Genomic DNA, 20,361 nt, shown 5'->3' on the forward strand with positions numbered 1-20,361 from the left:
GAAATACTATAGCACATTAACTTTACAAGTACACATAGAAGTTACCTATTCAGTCCTCTAGAAAAACAAAAATGATTAAATAAACTTCAGAAACTATTGTTCCAGCCATGATTTATTCATTGATAACAAGTTGATATTGTAATCATCATGACTGGCCTATGTCGTATGTCGTTCCTCATAATCCTTGTGTAACCTTCAAGCACGACTGGTAGAACATTTTCTGTGATATGTTTGACTGCACTGACATGTCTGCAATAGTGAACATTTGTATCCAGTGCCCTCGATAGGCTGCTACGGGGCATCCGAGTCAAAAAGCCAGTGAAGCAGAGTGCTCCCTTGGATCTTGCGTGACTCTGGCAGCCAATAAGGCCTCTGCAAATCTGGGTCCGTGTGGCTGCGTTTGACTAATGCTGTTGTTAAGAGGAACTTTTGAGCCGAGGAGACTGTCAAATAGCATTAATCTCAGGCTGCAGTGGAGTTGGGATAGACTCACAGGGGAGGTAAACATTGCTTAGTGTCTGTTGTTGTTGCTTTTTTTTCAATGATGGTGGCGTGCTGCATAAAAATAGAATTAGTTGAGTCACAACAACGTTACACAGGGAAAATGTATAAATAGCATTATCTCTTTTAACAGTGATGCTTATTCTCAACAGTGATTAATTTGAATTATATTACTAACGAATTTTATGGGCCGTTTCCTACTGTTAATTGAATTCTCCTATTTTTCTTCGGGGTAGTAGGTTCAATTACTTCTTGGGTGATGGGTGTATTTTCACCTTCTTATTTAATCTTTTTTCAAGATGCAACCAATCCATCCACAGCAAATCCATGTTCAGCAATCTGTCCGTTGATTAGGGAAAGATTTTACAGTGGGATTCTCTTCTGACATGACCCTCTTCTGATGTCCAGACTGGGGACTAACTCATTTAATAGCGTCAAATGTGAAATTAAAGCATTTTAAGCTGTTACAAAAGAAGAAAAAATACAGAAACCTTTTATAACTTCATCAAAGGCTTGTATTTTAGCATTCTGACTAATTTTGCATGATTCTTCTGGCATAATGTGTGTTAGCGGAGGGAATCTGTGGGTTTTATTAGAATCAACGATGCATCTAAAAAACTATTATTTTTCCCACCCCTTATCAGTGTACAATGTAAATACTTAAGAAGATTTTCTTTAGTACTTTCACCTCCCAAGTGCCAATAATAGGTAATAAGGGTGGGAGGAGACAAGATATTGATAAATGATAAAAAGTATATGATAAAATACATGATGAAGGCATTGGTTGCACAGAAAAATCTTATCAAGTTTGCTGCACTATTCAGCAGTGTAATATAATGTCCAGTTTCCATAGGGATGAGAATTCTTGTCCCATCCCTAACATTTCTGGTATTTTTGGGACACATGCCATCAGACCTGGCTAAGTTTCCTCCTCATCCACCAGTCAGTCCCTGTCCTCCCGGGCTGTTTATCTCTCTCTCTTTCTCCCTCCCGCTCAGAATTACACATAGACCCAAGTGTTTTTCCTCCAACCTCCTCTGCAGCACTTTTCAAATCCACGGTCCGCTGCCTGCTCCGTGTATCAGGATGGCATAACAATTAAGTCTTTACGGCCGATCCTAAAGCTGCAATGATGAAGCGTTTTGTGACTATAGTGTTGCGTAGCCTTGTTAGCCTGTCCAAGGAGAATCGCATCTGGGCAAAGGAGCATCCGCGGGCACCTAAGGAGATCCGGAGGAAACGCAGGGTCGCCAAGAGAGCCGCCAACATGGGCAGACACAACTTAGTGAGAGCGGTTGGTCAATTTGATCTCTAACTGCATTGCGTTTGTAAATGGTTTATTGAATGAGGTGTGATAATCTCTTGATCTGTTATTGATAAGATTAGAATCACGTCTTTCACAAGTACTAGTATGTTTTGTGTAACTAGGTGTTTAGCGTGCCGTTATAGATAACATTTTGAGGGCTTTTCACTAGTTAAAGATATACTATTTGGTTTTCAGTTCTTAATTGCTGTGGCAGCAGTCCCAATTTTTCATCATATCCTACATATATTTGTATTTGTGCCTAATGTATTTGTTCATCCCCAAATGTTATCATTGATATAATTATATATTATCTATATTTTAGCATCATAAACATCTTCAATTGTAGAACCCAATGTATATTCATGGTTTTCACCTTGTTATATGCAATATTTGAAGACCTTTTCCCATTCAAAAGATATAATATTTAGTTTTTTTACTTCTTAATCACTACGGCAGTGGTCCTAATTTTTCATCATTCTGAATCCCATGCATAGATGAAGGCAGACCCCTGTCAGCTGAGGATTTTCAATGTAATTACAGATAACACACACATAAAATCACCTAAATTATGTCATTTATTGCTGTATTTGCAGATATGTAGTTAAATCCATGCTCATTGTGTCACAGCTGAAATATTGGGCACGTTATAGGATTTTTGTCCTAAGTGACTGGAGTGAGACCTTTAGCGGTGGTCCCTGAGCTCCAGCCAGTTTCCAATTGGGCTGAAATCTAAACAATTACACTGCGACTGAGAAGCACAGAGAATCTCAAGGAAATGTCCATGAAACACTGCCATCATTAAAATGAGTCATTCTGTCCCTGGATAGTAATGTGGTTTCACCCTAAAGCAAACCCCTGGTAGTATTTTTAACGCAGCTGAGCACACTTATTTTCTACATTCAAAAAGAGAGAGAGAGGGATATTTTAATCTACTCTTGATGATTATTTTTTCTTTTCTTTTCATTCTAAAATAATTTGATACACTTAGTACTGGCTGATATGATGAAAAACATTATCATTTATTTTGCTTGTGTTGACTGATCACAATTCTTGATTCATTTTTAATGGAAAATGAATAAAAATTGCTTTTGTGAACATAAAGTATTTTAATCAATGCTATTTAAATACATTGACAGATTAAAAAGCCTCATGCTGATGATTGACGGTTTGAAATGACTGAATATTGATTTGATTAAAATTATATTCATTTTACAGCCCCAGATACACCCATTATCTAGTAACACAAGCCTGTGTGCCTGTGTAGCTCTTTTCTTATTCAGTAAAATTCAAACAACTTTATTAGTCCCCAAGGAGCAATTAAAGGGCCCAAAGCAGACCTGCCGATATTCACAAACAACACAAAGTGACAGAGATAAGGACAAAAATATGTGCAGAATAAAGTGTTGCATAGTTTTAAACATGTTATTGCTATTCTTCTAAACATATTCAACAGTAATTGTGAGTCATAATTTCATGTTCAATCTTGAGTACCACATTTCCTTGGTATTTTTGACATCTTTTCCCTTCCCTTCTGCATCTGGCTACTAGCACATCATTTTTGTTTGTCTTGCTTTTGAGCTAACATAATACAGTATGTGTGTGTTTGCTGTTATGGCCACTTATGGTATCGTTACTGTACAAAGTCATGCAGCCAATCCCTTATACTTGGATTCAAAGGTCACATTGCTGCAACTGTGCCGTGTCACCTTCGGTAGTTTGACAATGTTTAGATCTACTTTGTAATTCCAGTGCACGTACTACATCTTAGCACTTTGAAAGACATCCAAGAATTTAACAATTTTCCTAAACATCAGGTAGGTGTAAAAGGGGATTTCAGTCATGCATTGCTGTACATGTAAGGGCATGCAGAGCTCTGTGGTAACTCAGTCTATCGCATTCTACTATGGGACCACTAATCACAGTTAACAACAGAGTGACAGGCAGAAGCATGAGTCTAGCACAAAGTAAAGAGTCGGCCAGTGGACTACAGAATGGGCTGTCAGCACTAAAGCTTTGTCCCACACGGGAGAGAGTTAAACCAGGCCCCAAAACACCAGTTACATGTACCATGTATAAGGCTGAGCTGTTTTGAGAATTGAGATTAGATCATGTATTTTCAAAGAAGTTTCATTGTGTCTCTACAAGTTTTTAAGCTTTTAACATTTGATATGCAAGTGTGTACTACTAAACTAACACAAGAATCACATGCATTGCAGATAGGGGTGGGTGATATTGACAAAAATTCATCTTATTAGTATCCTGTTAACAATATTCAGCTATGTTAAAGTTTTCAATTTTGCATAACTTCAAAACAACATTCATAATATGCCCACTTCTAATTGTAGAACAGGTCTAAACTCATGGAGACGGGATATTTGTTATATTGCAGAGAACATTGTATTATCTAAATAATTTTGGTTTCTGTTCGTACCTCCCAGGCATAGCAATCAGGTCCAGGGAGACAAGCAGCACCAGAAAAGATATATAGTCCACCTTTAATCTGTTGTTTTTGTTTGACTGTGGTCCCTGGAGCCTAAATATGTGAAAATTTGATGTCCAAAATATGTTTATGTTTAGCATTTCTTAAATTACTTTTCTTTTTTCCAGATGATTTTGACTGTTTACCTCAGTGATGGGGAACAGGCTGTAACAGAGGTGCCAATCACCCCAGAAACGACGTGCCGCGATGTGGTTGAGTTTTGCAAAGAGCCGGGCGAGAGCGGCTGTCACCTGGCCGAAGTCTGGAGGGGCAATGGTAAGAAGTGCTCCAACAAATTATTACCTTGTACAGGATTGAAAAATGTCTGATGCTGATTTGATTTGGGAGCCTGGTTTACTCAGAGATTATTTGGGATTTGTGCTGGCACAGTCTACCGCACAGACACAACAGATTTCTCTCAGTCAACACACACTCGTTTTCATCCTTGTACTAGACACACCCACGTTATCAGCTTTTTTTCACTAACAGCCACACCCCTGCAAGAATAACATCGTAGCTGGAGGCTTTATGGACCATGTTATGTAATAGATTTTGCTGGATCTTGTTTAATACTGCTGTCTGGAACCAAAACCAGTTCAGCGTTTTCACTTTCTATCCAACCAAGCTAAATAATATTCTACTGCTCAGTAAAACAGCAAATTTGGATGTAGATATATTTTGTTATGCTTAATATTTTCCCTATTTCTAAATATAAAATACTATGGTTATTTCTGCAGAGCGAGCGATCCCCTTTGAGCACATGATGTATGAGCATCTACAGAAATGGGGACCACGGAAACAAGAAGTGAAGTTCTTCCTCCGGCACGAAGACTCACCAACGGAGGGTAGTGATCAAGGTACACTGCAAACTGACTCTTATTTTTTGGGAAATGGGGTTCATCATTCAAAGTTTTATTTAAGACTAATGTTTAGTAATATTTGTTTGCCAATGTTTTTTTGTTTTTTTTGCCTAAGAGTAACGTAATAATAAGTCACACTTTTTTTGTCTTCTTTTTTTATTTTTTAATGTGAGTGTATTTCAATTTCATATGCATAGTTCCGTAAAGTTATGTAATCTCTGAATGCATGTTGCAAGTAAAATGATTTCCTCTTTTAAACAGGGAGTCAGCAGTCTCAGGACCAAACTACACGCAGAGGAGGAAACACTGGAGAGAAGCACAATGAGAATGGGGTAAAACTTATCTTTTGTTTTATCTCTGGCTTTTTATCCACAGATCTTGTAGATTGTTTTTATAGGTGTCCCATTATTGAGCTGCTGCAGAGTCACAGAGCAGAGAGCATTTTGTAAGAGCAGCCTCTGGCTCAGTGTTTCTGCTGGCATCTGTCTGTCCCAGATTTTACAATGGGCAAGTGTTACGGTCAAGGGACCTTTAATTTTACCTCAAGGCTCTGAGTGAGCATCCAAAGGAAAAACAAAGAAAAACACAGCAACGCTTTACTATAGCAAAATTCTTATCTACAACAGATATTATATAAAGCCTCTGTTCTGAATGCATAGATCTGATGTGTGAGGGCTGCCTGTAGTAGTAATCTAACAGTCATCTTAATTAGACACAATATTGATCTTATGTCACTCTTTTATCATGTCTTAGTCATTATTCGTCAACTTGATTTGAATTTTGTATTAAAATGTGAATTATAGTGCAGTCTGATGATATAACCAGCCCTAAGAGGATCATTGCATTGGTGTTTTGTATGGGCCACTGCCCAAACCTCAGGGGCTTTTGTCCATTGAGCAGAGCTGATTGTCCTCTTAAGAGACCACTGCATCTTAAAGAGCACCGGTGCCCCAGGGCAATGACAAGAAGCACACATCTCAAAAATGTTTTTGTAGAGTTGGGAAATCACAGGTTTCATTGCATTTGTAATTCAAATGCTTTAGAGATGTTAATATAGTGATTATGTAACCACTGGGTTTACCTCTGAGGGTGTGCGTGTCCCTGAGCTGAACTGTCACTGATGCTCCAGTGCACAGCTCTGCTTTAGTGACTGTGGCCAATGGTTTCCGTCACATGCCACATCTCAGCCTCATCTGACTCACCACTTCCTCAGAAGGGTCAGGGTGATATTTTTGTGGTTTTATTTTAACTTTGTGTCCATGTGAATAACACCTAAAGTATGATATAGTAGCTTTGTCCTGTTTGCAAATGCATAATTTCAGCCTAACATAACTTGATAATGATCAGTACATATGGCCTAAAGCTTTCTATACTCCTGCCCTTGTTTCATCTCAGCTCTAGTAATTTCCCAGTCCCTTTGTGTCTTTGCAATGGTCAGTATATGTTATGTGTTTGTAGGTGGGCGGCCAGCGCGTGGAGCTCACTCTGTCCGAGCTGCAGGAGATGGCCACACGGCAGCAGCAGCAGATAGAGGCTCAGCAGCAGATGCTCGTGGCAAAGGTAAAAATACTGTTTATAATCAAATCACCACATGGGGCAGCGTTCTGATTGCAATAATTATGTGTGTTCTGAATGTGATAAGTGCAAATTCCTGCTGACAAATGACTTACCAAGACTTAACATTTGGTATTGAAGATTTACATGAACATAGCAGTGTTTCCCCTTCAATAATAACATGGAATACAATGTTTGGAGTAAATATTTCATTTATTGCCTCTACCGATTAAAGATTTGAAAGTTGAAAGTTGAAAGTTACTTATATTTATAAAGCAATAAACATAATTTTTAATACTCATTTATTGCTTAGCTTGAGGGGTCACTACATTTTCAATTTCTTGTCAACATAGTGTAATGGGAAAGGCTAATCAGTCTTTTTTGATGTAAAATCCATGGATCAAAAGGCAGCTACATAGATTTTGTGTTGGCAGAGCAAAAGTAGGCCCCCTCAAACCCCTGCAGTCATTTGGAACCTGGGACTGTCATTTCCTATTTTCTGACAAACTGGAGCAGCTCTCAGTGGGACGGAAAGTCATTTGACCCTTTCTTAATCCTCAGACAGTCTCGACACAGCATCACAATCTGAGGCAGTCTAGATCACTGGTGTCTTCAAGAAATAGAGAGCTTTTTATTATGTTATTTGTACTTTTTTAATTGTATATATATTTTTTTTAAATTATAGGAGCAGCGTCTACGTTATCTGAAGCAGCAGGAGCGGCGGCAGCAGCAGACTGTTTCAGAGAGCGAGAAGCTGCAGAGACTAAAGGAGCGAGTGGAGAGTCAAGAGGCCAAGCTCAAGAAGATCAGAGCCATGAGGGGTCAAGTTGACTACAGCAAGGTCATCAACGGAAACCTGTGTATGTATTAGCACAAATGTAGCCTTGGGATAGCATGGCCTTACCGGGATTTCTGAATGTCATTTAGGGCGTTAAAGGTAGCATTATGTATCATTTGATCTGGCAACCAAAAGCAAGGTGCTCATTTGGCTTTCTGTGAACCAAAACAAAAAGTGTGTTTACAGTCGCAGTTTTCACCTACCCCCTAGCCCCGCCCACTTCTCTGAACTTACTTGCAGTTATTCAAAAGATTCAGACTCTGGGTCAGACTTATAGGGTTCATAAATGTCACATGGCCAAGTAATTAAAAGCCAATGCTTGTTACGATGAAATTACCCTATGAACAAGCAGGGTTCATAGTGGAATTTCAGCAGCAAGTCAGTGGACTTGTTCATATTAAGTTGTGTTAGACCAAAGTAAAATAATAATCTACAAATGTTATAGTTTATAGTTTCATACCTGAATTACCTCATACATGATAAATACAACATATGCTATACAATTATAGTCTTGCTCCTAAGTACTGAAGCTAACCTGCTGACTGTTTTGCAGCGGCAGAGATCGAGCAGGTGACCAGTCTGTTCCAGGAGAAGCAGTCGGAGCTGCAGGCTGCTGTGCTGAGAGTGGAGCAGCTGAGCCTGCAGCTGGAGGACCTGCGCAGGGGGAAGCTCAATGGAGTCCAGAGCACTTTAGGGGGGCAAGTGACCGGGACCGCTGCACTAGAGCTCAAGAAACTCTACCAGGAGCTTCAGGTAATGAAAAGCTCATGGTCAAGTAATTTTGCTTCCCAGTTGGACATGTGCAGCAGATATAAAACTGTAATCGTAATAGATGGAGCTTAATTGTGCTGTAGCAGAGTAGACTCATTAACCATAAACCATCAAAATATCTGCACTAATAGAAAATCCATATTAAACTATGGACTATTAAGAGTGTTATGATCCTATTCATAAAACCTAATGCTTAATTAATAATAATGCTGCCTTTTTCTGTTTAGATTCGCAACAAATTGAACCAAGAGCAAAACAGTAAGCTCCAGCAGCAGAAGGAGCTGCTCAACAAACGCAACATGGAGGTGACTCTGATGGACAAACGCATCAGTGAACTACGGGAGCGCCTCTACAAGAAAAAAGCTGAGGCACGTCAAAAAGAGAACCTCCCTGTAAGACTAGACGTGCAGAACACATACAAGTGAAGACAATATTAGTCAATGGGCCTGACAGTAGCTTCATATACATATGAAATAGGTTTACTGCATAATTTCTCTAATAAAACTCCTCATTTTACAGCTCAACAGAGCCAATGGGCCTCCTTCTCCTCAGCCCACCCCTGGGACACTTGGGAGGGTGGCTGCTGTTGGGCCCTACATTCAGGTCCCTTCACCTGGTCGCCAGGAGGGCTATACACTCCCACCCGAACCACTGAAGCCTCAGAGTCTGGGTGTCAACAACCAAACCAACCAGGGACGCCCAAAGTCAGGTTAGTTATATAATACATGTATATTAGAGTGTAGCATGACAGCAAATCTAGTGTTTCTGTTTGCTTACAGGGCGTTTTAAATATTATGTAGAGCTTACACAAATGCTTTCTGTATCCTGCATGTTACACTTTTCCTTGCTGCCTTGTCAGTTTTCCACCTGACGAGTTTTTCTGTAGCTCCTGTTCCTCTAACTCTGATCTTTGTCTGTGTATGTCATGTATACTGTTGTCCCTCCCTTCTCTTATGTCACTGCTGTCTTGTCTTTGTTATGTCTGTTTGCTCGGGTGGGTGGGGCGACGCTTGTCGGGCAGATGGCGTACGAAAGCCCCCCGGCCCATGGAAGGTGTCTGATTTAGATATCGTAGTGGACCCGGTGCCCCCCGAAACGCAGCAGCCAGGTCCTGTAGCCTCGTCTGGGTCTGACGGCTCGTCCCGTGAGTGCTCAGTGCTGCATAAGCACAAGGAAGGCACCTGCTGAACCTTCTCTGTAGACTCTTGGAATCCTCAGCAGCTAAACCCTTTATTCTTGGCTTTCTCAATTTCTTTACTGTGACTTTTCACTACATAAATGAAAATAATGCCATTGTTTTTTCTTATTCACTGATAAACTGGACAATCATTCCTGATGGCCTATTATTATAAGGTTCCCTCTGGAGTCTAAACTAGATCCAGCACCCATAGACATGTGCTGCCCCCTACAGTCTAAACTTTGATGGTAAATTAAAGGTTGTATGGAGGATTTTTTTTGGTTTCAAATTGTCAATGATAGCATTATAGAGATGCAGTAGCCTTGTAATTATGATGACCAAAAAAAAGAGAATAAAAATTCATCAACTCTGGACGTGGTGGGGCCAGCTAAACATTTGCCAATAGATAACGACACTGCCTCGTTATCTGTTAGCTGACAGGCTGTCAATCAATCTCCCTATGTTTCTAGCGTAACTGACTTGCCTGCGCGCCGCCGGTACGTGGCTTACGTACGCCTGTCACGCAGTCCACAGACGCAAGCCGCACAGACGCTGTTTACTCCATCAACGCAACAGTTCTTAGCGGCTTTTTTTGACCTATATCTTCCTCGCAGTTAGCACAAAGTTTGTTGCAATGGCAGACAAGAATCTAGGAGCAGTTAGCCGCAAAAGAAAGTCCGTTTTTGAGATTGCTGAAAGAAGAAGACAAGGGGAAAAGCAGCGAAGCCAAACTAAGGTGATTCTTGAAGATTCATTCCAGCGATGGCGCAACTGAAGCAGACGCAGGGTCTAAAGACTGACGCACTGGTCGCCAAATTACTCCTGGACAGGTCACTTCTGCTTATTATGAAAACGTACTTTATTTCCAAGAGCTAGTCAAACATTTTTCAGGACACGAAAGCGATATCCTATGTCTGAAAACGTAATTTTCAGTGCAAAGAAAGAGTCCGCTTGCTGCTGCGTGTTGTAGCTAGTTCATTCGCACTGAATCTCCACGCAACCTTCTCTGCACCCCTTTCCTGCTCCTCTCCCCGCTGCCCGATCCGCTCTTCCCCTGCTCCTCACTTCTCCGGGCACGGAATCTCCGTGCACCGCTCCCCTCTCCTCTCTCCTCTCCCTGCTCCCTGCTCCGCTCTTCTCCCTGCTCCTCACTTCTCGTCCGCGCACGAAATGTCCGCACACCCCCTCCCCCCGCTCCTCACTTCTCCGCCTTGCCTAACCAACACTGTAGTTAGTTGTTTACAAGTCATGTGCAGCGCACTGGCTGTAAACAAACCTGTTTCTGGCGTAAGGAGGAGGCGTTTCTACGTAGGGAGCTGTAGGGGAGGGGGGGTGGTTTCACGCATGCGCAACATTTGAAAAAGGACAAACAGTCGCTGGATTTCTCGTTCCTTGGAAAATCCTCTATACATCCTTTAAAGTGCTGCTGATCATTTCCGCACGCATTTGTGCCCTTCTTTCTGAGAGGGTTCACTCTGTCGAGTGCCACGAAAATGTCCTTTAACTATAGTCCTGACTCACATGTTTGGACTTTGTTGTGATGCTGTATTTTACAAATAATTTAATTTTTAACCTCACCTCTCATTCACACCCTAACTAACATTTAACATAATAACACTTTGTTATTGTGTCATTGGTTTCTTATAACTTAATGTTGTTTTTTGTTTTTGTTGCTTTCTTTCCTTTTACCCTGTAAAAAGACAATTTTATAATTGAGAAAACATACACTTCTGCAACTACAAAATTTGAATATTTTGCTGTAGGTCTCAAGATAATTCCATCCTATTGATCCTAAAGCAGCAGTCTATTATTTATGGCTCTGGGGTGAGACCATTGGTGATGGGATTTTTCCTGGTAAAATTGGGTTCTTTATGATGTAATAGGATGTGATACGTTCAAAACCTTCCTTTGATTACCATTTTAGATCAAACAGGTACTACATTAAAGAAACTACTGAAATATATATTATATTGTTGTAATTGCAACAAAGCCTGTTTGACCTATCTTTGGTAGACTTTGTGATGTTGGTGTATTGTCACACTGGTCCTTCTCATACCATTAAAAGAACTGCTTCATGATTTGTAGTTAATTTTTCCTTTCATTCTCATTAGCAAATGATGCTGGTTGGCCGACTATAGGCAAGTCGAGCACTTTGAAACCACCAGATAGAAGAGACTCAGGAAGTGACACTCAGGGCAAGAGCTCCCCCTCAGGCTCCCCTGTGGCTCCAGCTACAGATAAGGTCAGTATAGGTCCTCATCTCTTATTCTTTAATTCATTTCTCATATTTAGATTGTGATGTAGATGATAACGCTAACATACTTTTAACTTCATTCTTGTGTTGTCTGTCTCACAGACACTCTCAGTGTCCTCTCCAGGCGTCCCAAAGCCACAGCCCCCTCCTTATGGCTCCCACCTCAGCTCTGCAAACGCCGCCAACTCTTTAGACAGACGAAAGGATGTCCCGCCTCCTCTTTCTCGTCCTTTACCCAACCCCCCTCCTCCAGCTTGGCCTCGTGTGCCCCCAACCACAGGCTCGTCCTCTCAGCAGATACAACAGCGTATCTCAGTGCCCCCCAGTCCCACCTTCCAGCCCAATGCACCCATGTTCCCCCCCAGTCTGAGTGAGCGCCTTGACCCCCCTCCCGCTGTGGCAGTGCGTCCCTTCATCGCAGACAGGGGTTCACGGCCCCAGTCTCCCCGAAAAGGCCCCGCTACCATGAACTCAAGCTCCATCTATCACATGTATCTCCAGCAGGCAGCACACAAGGGCCAGCCACCCAAGCCCGCTCTCAAAGCAGGTACAATTTAAAACACATGTGCTCTATTGTGTTAGCTACTGTTTATTTTTTCTGATTTAGAAAGGGTAAATACTAAATTCTGCTTGTGTCCCCAGTGTATGGAAAGCCGGTTCTACCATCCAGCTCAACTCCCCCCTCACCCCTTCCCTTTGTCCAGGCTGGTACATTTGTATTGCCTGGGGGTGAGGAGACTTTGGAGGGAGAGTTTGATGAATTGGACGGTTTGCAGCACCTGGAGCCCTCAGCCCCTCCTCCAAGTGTGGAGAACATCCCAAGACCCCTCAGTCCAACTAAGCTCACACCAATGGTACACTCACCACTCCGCTACCAAAGCGATGCAGACTTGGAGGTACTGCGTAAAAAACTGGCCAACGCTCCAAGACCGCTGAAGAAGAGGAGCTCCATCACAGAGCCAGAGGGCCCCAGTGGTCCAAATATCCAGAAGCTGCTGTACCAGAGGTTTAACACTCTGGCCGGGGGGATAGAGGGCAGTGGAGTCAGTGCGACCCCAGGTGGAAACGGTGCAGGTAATGGAACCCCCTTTTATCAGCCGAACCCTCCGGCTTATCTGGAAGGAGAGGCTGGTGCTGACACAGACAATGGCAACCTCCCCTCAGAGACCCAGCTCCCGCCTCCACCAGGACCAGAGGAGGCGGGAGCTGACCCAGGTACATCCACTGACGATAATGACAATGAGCCATTGCCCCCTCCGCCTGAAGGACTGGGTGACCCCGACGAGGCTGAAGGAGCTGATGAGGACAATAACAACATGGACAGCTCTGAGGCACTGCTGCCTAGCCCTGTGCCAGAAGTGAGCACTCCAGAGGAGAGTGGAGAGGCATCCTCACAGACACTGGTCAGACAGCTACACTGGTACACATATGCTAAACTGTTAACATACTATATAATGTGTTAAATATATGTATTTTTTGTTCTGCAGGAAAAGCGAACCAACTTAAAAAAGCCAAACTCTGAGCGTACTGGACATGGATTCAGGGTTAAGTTTAACCCGCTGGCTCTCCTGCTTGATGCTTCGCTGGAGGGAGAGTTTGACCTGGTTCAGAGGATCATTTATGAGGTACAGTATGTTGTTGTGTACATGACTCATTAATTATAGTACTCCACCTTATAGTGTGGCCAATGCCAGCGTACATTCCTGAGCCACTTGGTACAATTCAAGAGGAGGTGACAAATAAAGGGACACACATTGCGCCTCTGTGATAATCATGTCACTATTCAAATGAGCCTTTGGATGTAACATGCACGTAACATTGTTCACATCTTTGTCACAGTGTTGTGACTTTGAAAAGATATATTTATGTTTCTCATTTTGTAAATATAATTATATTTATGTTTTAGGTGGAGAATCCAAGCACTCCAAATGATGAGGGCATCACTCCTCTGCACAATGCTGTGTGTGCAGGACATCATCACATAGTGAAATTTTTGTTGGATTTTGGTGTCAATGTCAACGCTGCTGACAGTGATGGATGGTAAGCCCCGTTACAGCAAGTATAAACAACTGACCTAAGGATTGTATCGTATCAACACCATACTCTCCTCTGTGTTTTTACTAGGACTCCACTTCATTGTGCTGCTTCCTGCAACAGCGTTCATCTCTGCAAGTTGTTGGTTGAATCAGGCGCGGCCATATTTGCCAGCACCATCAGTGATGTCGAAACAGCTGCAGACAAATGCGAAGAAATGGAGGAGGGCTACATTCAGTGCTCACAGTTTCTTTACGGTTAGTAGCACTGAGTTACTTTTGTACAATAAAACTCAACAGCTTGTGTATCAATGTACTTCAATAAATGACTCTTGGTAACTGTGCAGGTGTCCAAGAGAAGATGGGTGTGATGAACAAAGGCACTGTGTATGCCCTGTGGGATTATGAGGCTCAGAACCAGGATGAACTCTCATTTAAAGAGGGAGACCCCATCACCATCCTGAGGCGGCAGGATGACAGCGAAACTGACTGGTGGTGGGCCAGGCTCGAGGACAACGAGGGCTATGTGCCCCGCAACCTCCTGGGGGTAATGACACAAACCTATTCAGATTATTCACACTGCAAAGGCATGGAGCATACTTGACCAACTAGTTTTGTACATTTATTGAGTCTACTGGTAATTGAATTTAGTTTAAGGAAAATGTTCTCTATCGATTATCTCTAGTTAAACCCAGCTTGGATTTAGTCTTGAAATAGTAGACTTTTAAAATTTGACTCTGGGGGAAACACTGAGCACAGCGTTAAAAAAAATGCAATTATAAAAAAAAGTTTTTCTTTTTTCAGCTTTATCCTCGGATTAAACCTCGGCAGCGCTCCCTGGCATAGCACTTCTCTGCGCTGATCTCTGGCAAACAGCTAAATCTTCAATCTACGAGCAGAGAACAAAAGAGCCTGGTGCTCTGTCCCAGCAGCCATCACCTCCCTCTCTCTCTCCTGTCTCTGGGCACCTCAGACGCACACCTCGACTCTCACTGATGCACAGAAGATCAAACTATCACTCCTCCATATTCTCCAAGTCTTTTGTCCTTGTTTTGGGTCCATTATGGTTTATTATCCTTTAATGTTATTCTAATACTGTACTGGCGTCAAGAGCAAACATGTCATTGCCTAATAGATTTAAAGCCTAGTTACAGTTATTCAAGCACAGGGGGGTTCTGATATGACCAGTGCAATTTATTACATTTGAAAATAAAACGTCATAACTCACCAAAGATTAACTATATAGTGTCATTCTAATCAGTATTAATCATAACTGCTGGTCAGAGTAATTTTACTTCTTAACTGCGGATTAGTCTGCAAATACGGTTTCTAAATTTATTTGATTTTAACATTTCATTAATATCAGAGAAATCTATGCTTAACATTACTAGAATGTGCTGAAAGGGTGTCTATAAAATAACAATACTAAACTTTTGTCATCAGTGTTTAACTACTGCTTTGTACAGTTGTTTTTAGTTTGATTTCCTTTATGTTAAACTTTTATTTCTTGCGTCCTAAAATAGCAAGGTTAGGTGGGCCTCTGTTTTGGGAGATCTGATCACCCTTAAATGGGCAAAAGAAATCTTAAAAAATGTGTTACCAAAAATAAGATATATTAAATTCTGTGTATATTTAATGAATTAGCCTGTTCTTAAAGTGTCTTAAGGTTAGTTAGTATTGGACCTATTGAAAAAAGAAAGAAAGATGGTTTTGTTTGCAGTTTATAAAGCTACTATGACAGAAAAATAATTTATATTAAAGGTTGACTTCCTGATCGGGAAACACGAAAGCAACATCTCCACATGAATTTCAATGTCGTAATTACCAACTATCGCTTCACTATTGAATGACCTTTGTTTAACCCCTTGGTGTTTCATTCCAGTTCTCCATTCACAAAGTTGACATACAATATATTTTACTTGGTTTTGGCAGTTCCTACTTGAAACACTCTCAGGACCAACATGGTGCTGCCGACACTGTTCCACCACAAAACTAGTGATCACTCATATTTATATCTCTACTTCAAACAGAAACCGCTCTCACAAACTAGAGTGCACAGTCTGATTGTAACATTTGCGTTTGCTATTGACAGAAAGGGTAGGGCTTGCTGCAGACAATCTTGGACATGTCCTGTAATTATTTTAGTTATCTGTCTGCCCCCTCGTTCAGGTTAACACTACTTCTGTAACACTAAACACATTCATAATTTATCATAATAATTCTGAACCTTTGAGTCCAAGTCAACTTGTGTGTAAACCTTGAGTGAATGAGTACTATACCGAGCGGCCTAAGCTTTGTCGCAGCGTGAACCTGTACATAGTGTGAGGGATGTGTTACGTCTGTTTGCCGTATGGATAACTGGGCTTCTGTAAAAAGTACTGTACTCACAACATTCTGTAAATGGTGAACAATAAAACAAGCTCTGGCATGAATCTGTTTCCCCCTTTTTATGCCATATTATTTTCCTTGGATTTTAACACTTATGTCAATTTTTTTGATAATTATAATGTTTTAATTGGAGTGAGAAAGAAGAGAAATTAGAGATGGTCTGGTACAGATGGATATTTGTCTTACTGTTTTGATAAGTGATGTCAATATCAATATTTTAAAATTTTAAGTAAAGCTGTTTTAAAGTTGATTTTACTTTCCACCACAAGGGGGCGCCAAATGACCTGGGAACACGGTGTGAGCACTGGTCAGTGATCTCAACCTCTATACAATCCTTTCATTCGTCTATACTTTTTATACTACCTTTTAAATTACACTTGGTATCATTATTTTGTTCAAGTGTGGCATGCTAACATAAGTTAAGCATTAGAATTGTTGGTAAATTGCCTACAAACATATGCAAATACTTAAACACGTATGTTTAGGCAAAGGTCTTCTACTGATATTATAATATTATATTATTCATGATGATTCACTCAAACCTTACTTGTGTTATTTCTTTTAATACTACAACGCCCATAATTCCTCGGAATGGGACAGGACTGCACATGCGCACTGACTGCATTTGTGAGCCGATGACATCACGGCCACCCCGGGCCAACCAGTCGGTTTAATCATCTTCCAGCGTCTACGGGCTGTGTTTTTCCTTTGCTTTACCTTCCTCCAATGAGTTTGTGGTTTCAAGAAGGCACAAATAATATGTCCGACGTACTGAGGTAAGAAGCTCATCTTTGGACTTAAACTTTTCTCCTGATGTTTAAACAAAGCCGCGCGCTGGGGATCGCCTCACCGGGTCCGGCTCTTGTTTGATGAGGTGGAGCTGACCTCGGTGCCCGGTGTGTGCTCAGCTCTGCAGCCGTCACGGTTGTTGTGGATGTGGCTCTTTTTACTGTGCGTTTTCCCGTCACTTTTCATTTATTTCGTTGGTCGTGCTGCTCCTCCGCTGTTTACTCTCGCTCAGGGCGCAGACTGGAGTCGGGTGACATTTGCATGTATTTTGCAAACTGTTTGATCAGCCTTCAAGTGCTGTCTCTGTGCTGACCTCTTCACTCGTGACTCCCATTTGTTAAAGTCAATTGAAGTCACACCCGTGTTTTAGAAATACACAATTTCTTTTAGTAGCAATGTGACTGACTGTAATCATGGAAAGCATCAAACAGATGACCGCCTGTGTGACTCCTGTCTCCCAGTGTCCATCAGTGAAAAATATTTAAGCTTGATCTAAAATGAAGTTACCTGATCACTATTCCTAGCACGCCTATTAGCTTGTCACCACCATAATTATAAATAATATGCCGTCATTGTGGTGTTATTGTTATTTTCTATTGAATAATGTTGGCATAGGCTATCAGATAATTGCAAGGCCACTGATTTTAAATGAGTGATTGTTTTCATTATTTCCTTGTCTTGTAATTGCACAGATTGTAGCCCAACTTCTTCATAGACTTCTCTTTATCACTTTTGTTGAAAGGAGGTCATACTCAGCCATGAAGCACCTCCGCTGTTACATTATACTTTATAAAGGTGCCGTGCCTGCAGGCTTTGAGACATGCAATCGCCTACCTGTTGTCACTCAGTAATCAAGTGTGTTACTGTACTGTTCCCCAGAAGTGGAATGACTCACTTTAGAAAAACATGATGTAATAGTTGAGGTCAGAGGGCATTATACACAGAGATTACTGCACTACTTTCCTGTTGATGCTGTGGTTCTCAGAGTCTTATCAGAAAAGGACTTGCATTCCGGAGAATTAAAATGCTCTAAATCACTGAGGGGCCTGTAGGTGCATGTAGTGGGCTGCTGCTATGGCTCTTTGTGTGTGTGGCTTTCTCGGTCTGCAAAACATATGCCCCTCATTCAGCTCTGCAGCCATCTCATACTGACCTGTGAAAAACCGTTACAAGTGTGTCCAGTTATTCAAATACAGCCCACATGCTCAAAAGTCTTAAATAGCAAGCAAGCATAGTAACAAATAATCATGCATCAAAATGCAGGGATATTAGGAATAACAAAAGGATTTCTAGCGTGGAGACTGCATATGAAAGATGTAATTCAGGTAATAATGCTCTTTACGGCTTAGACACTAAGACAAACTTTATTGATCCACAGGAGAAAATATTTATTTGAGGGAGTAACTTTGATCTAGGAATGCTCCTATAGGGACCATACCATTTTGAGGAATTGAGTACAATATCATTCTCGTACAAAAATGTGTATTGTAATATTTAGTTCTTTAAGTCTTTTACAATAAATTATCTCTTAAAGGTGCACTATGTCACTTTTTGGTTGGAGGTCTGTTACCTGCTTGTTTCTATGGATATGTCAGTGCACTGGTTGGAATGTTTTTGTCTAACTACAGGTGGTAATGTAGCTTAAAAATACCTAGAAAAACTGGCATTCTGACTGTGAGTGGGGTCGCCTCTCCACAGATTTGAACTGCAACTTGGTCTGGTTTGGTCTACTTGTAGATAGAAAGGTTTAATGCCATACTGTGAAACATTTCAGACAAAGCAATAACATCTCCATGAAGAAAAGTATTTGATGGACCCTCCACCAGAAAAGTTACACAATGCACCTTTGATGTAACTACCCCAATGTCAGTGTTTGTGGTTAATATTTGTCTGAAGTAGATAATGAGATTGTTGTGTGTTGAGGCTACAGGCTCGGCAGACCCTTGGCCAGGCCCTTGGCCAGGCCCTTGGCAGGCCCTGTGGCAGGTGTGCGATGCATTGTCCCTGTCAGTAAAGTGATCTGCTGCTTGTTTCATCAACACAGAGCAGCCCTCGGCGACACTGCTGCTGTTGTGCTGTTGGCTCCAGTTGTTTGTTGATGGTTCATGTCATCCCTCTGTGATTACAGGACTGAACTCACCGGACGCAAAACCACTCCTCACCACTCACAACATTTGACACCGTGTTTCCATTGAGTACACTGTACATGAGTATTTCCTTATGGTTCTTCTTTGAAGTTAATTCAGTACAACCACTGGCACTTTGGGAAATTGTGAAGTTTATGACAGAAATATATAATTTGGATTATATTTTGATTATCAGTAGAGTAGGTTTATTATAGGTTGTTTCTTCAACAAACACATCCTTTACAATCGTTACAAAACAGCTAACTCTTTTGTTTTATCATAATGATGGCTGTTCATTTTGTCTGTTACAGCTGGTGCCCAGACCAGTGCTCCTTGTGCCCTGATAGATGACTGATAAGGCATTCACTGTTTATAGCCTGTTTATAACAAACACAGTTTCACTTTGTAGTCCATACACACATAGACGTGTACGCACACACACATACACACACACCGAGCTGAGTGTAGTGTCCATGGGCACAGGCCCCACAGACCTGAGGGGAGCCTGACTGACCTCGTGTACAGTTTCAGAGCGGCCTCCTGCACTGGCTCACATTAGGCCTCATGTTCACACAGTAAGTGTCTACCTAACAACAAAGGCTTTAGTCTAATTATTTTTCACTCACACAAATCTCATTTAAAGACCCTTTACACAGCTGAGCCCCCCATATGTCATCAGGAGCCTTTATGTTGTGTTGGCATTAATGTGCACACACGCACATACACACACACACACACACACACACACACACACACAAGCAGGTGTCTGCTACTGTCTTTAATGACCTCCCACTGCAAACAATTACAAGTGTGTTGTGTGCACATGCAGTCAATCAACCAAACAGCCTACAGATATTTGTGAACAACAAGACTGACATGAATATTTAGTCTTTTTTGGAGATATTATGAAAGTCTAAAGAACTCATTCCCCAGCTTTGTTATGTGGTGCAATCTGTAACATGCAGGGTCCTCCTTATGCCAACTATGCACCTCCAAAGTGTTGACAACAAGTCAGTGTTAGCTCAACAAACCAGGAATGACGGCACAAACAGCACAGATGAACTCTGTGACTCCTTATCATCCCAGTACTGCCACTGTGATCTGTTTGTAAAGTCTATGGTATGACCTGCTTGTGTATGTTAATCTGACATACTTTTATGTTGTCCAGCATATGTCTGTGGCTGTCCTCATCATGTGATACAAACCCTGTTCACTGTGGTCATTGTGTGTGGCCTACAAACTGAACATGTCCCTCATGTTTTGCTCTTCTGAAGTGCAGAGGCTG

General features: G+C 41.5%; 2 protein-coding genes across 3 annotated transcripts in view; both read left to right on the forward strand.

Annotated features, from left to right (window-relative positions):
• Positions 1-4,392: 4,392 nt before the first annotated feature.
• On the forward strand, positions 4,393-16,205 carry ppp1r13bb (protein phosphatase 1, regulatory subunit 13Bb). Of its 2 annotated transcripts, none has more exons than XM_055149505.1 (16): positions 4,393-4,562; positions 5,024-5,143; positions 5,408-5,478; positions 6,605-6,706; positions 7,386-7,560; positions 8,092-8,291; positions 8,537-8,701; positions 8,829-9,018; positions 11,598-11,728; positions 11,843-12,287; positions 12,383-13,143; positions 13,228-13,365; positions 13,647-13,780; positions 13,865-14,031; positions 14,121-14,320; positions 14,578-16,205. In XM_055149505.1, the coding sequence occupies exons 1-16, from the start codon at positions 4,415-4,417 to the stop codon at positions 14,617-14,619; spliced, it is 3,189 nt and encodes a 1,062-aa protein (XP_055005480.1). In that variant the 5' UTR covers positions 4,393-4,414; the 3' UTR covers positions 14,620-16,205. The 2 variants fall into 2 exon arrangements, with proteins under 2 accessions (XP_055005480.1, XP_055005481.1); XM_055149506.1 differs by having other exon boundaries at positions 8,537-8,677.
• Positions 16,206-16,797: 592 nt separating this feature from the next.
• The window catches only part of LOC110175805 (disheveled-associated activator of morphogenesis 1), a 41,121-nt gene continuing 37,557 nt past the window's right edge, over positions 16,798-20,361 (forward strand). The window contains 1 exon segment of the mRNA XM_020942022.2: positions 16,798-16,937. The gene's annotated coding sequence lies outside the window, so the exon portion shown is untranslated.

The sequence above is a fragment of the Boleophthalmus pectinirostris genome, unplaced genomic scaffold (genome assembly GCF_026225935.1).
Source record: "Boleophthalmus pectinirostris isolate CB_2022bp ecotype Guang Dong unplaced genomic scaffold, ASM2622593v1 HiC_scaffold_13, whole genome shotgun sequence".
In the NCBI taxonomy this organism is placed as follows: Eukaryota; Metazoa; Chordata; class Actinopteri; order Gobiiformes; family Gobiidae; genus Boleophthalmus; species Boleophthalmus pectinirostris.

What these genes read in the sequence shown, in the direction of transcription:
- ppp1r13bb (XM_055149505.1), top strand. Translation starts at nt 4,415, where the DNA reads ATGATTTTGACTGTTTACCTCAGTGATGGGGAACAGGCTGTAACAGAG. An exon ending in AACGGAGGGTAGTGATCAAG is followed by an intron (nt 5,144 to 5,407) that starts GTACACTGCAAA and finishes TCTTTTAAACAG; the next exon opens with GGAGTCAGCAGTCTCAGGAC. An exon ending in TGCCCCGCAACCTCCTGGGG is followed by an intron (nt 14,321 to 14,577) that starts GTAATGACACAA and finishes TTCTTTTTTCAG; the next exon opens with CTTTATCCTCGGATTAAACC.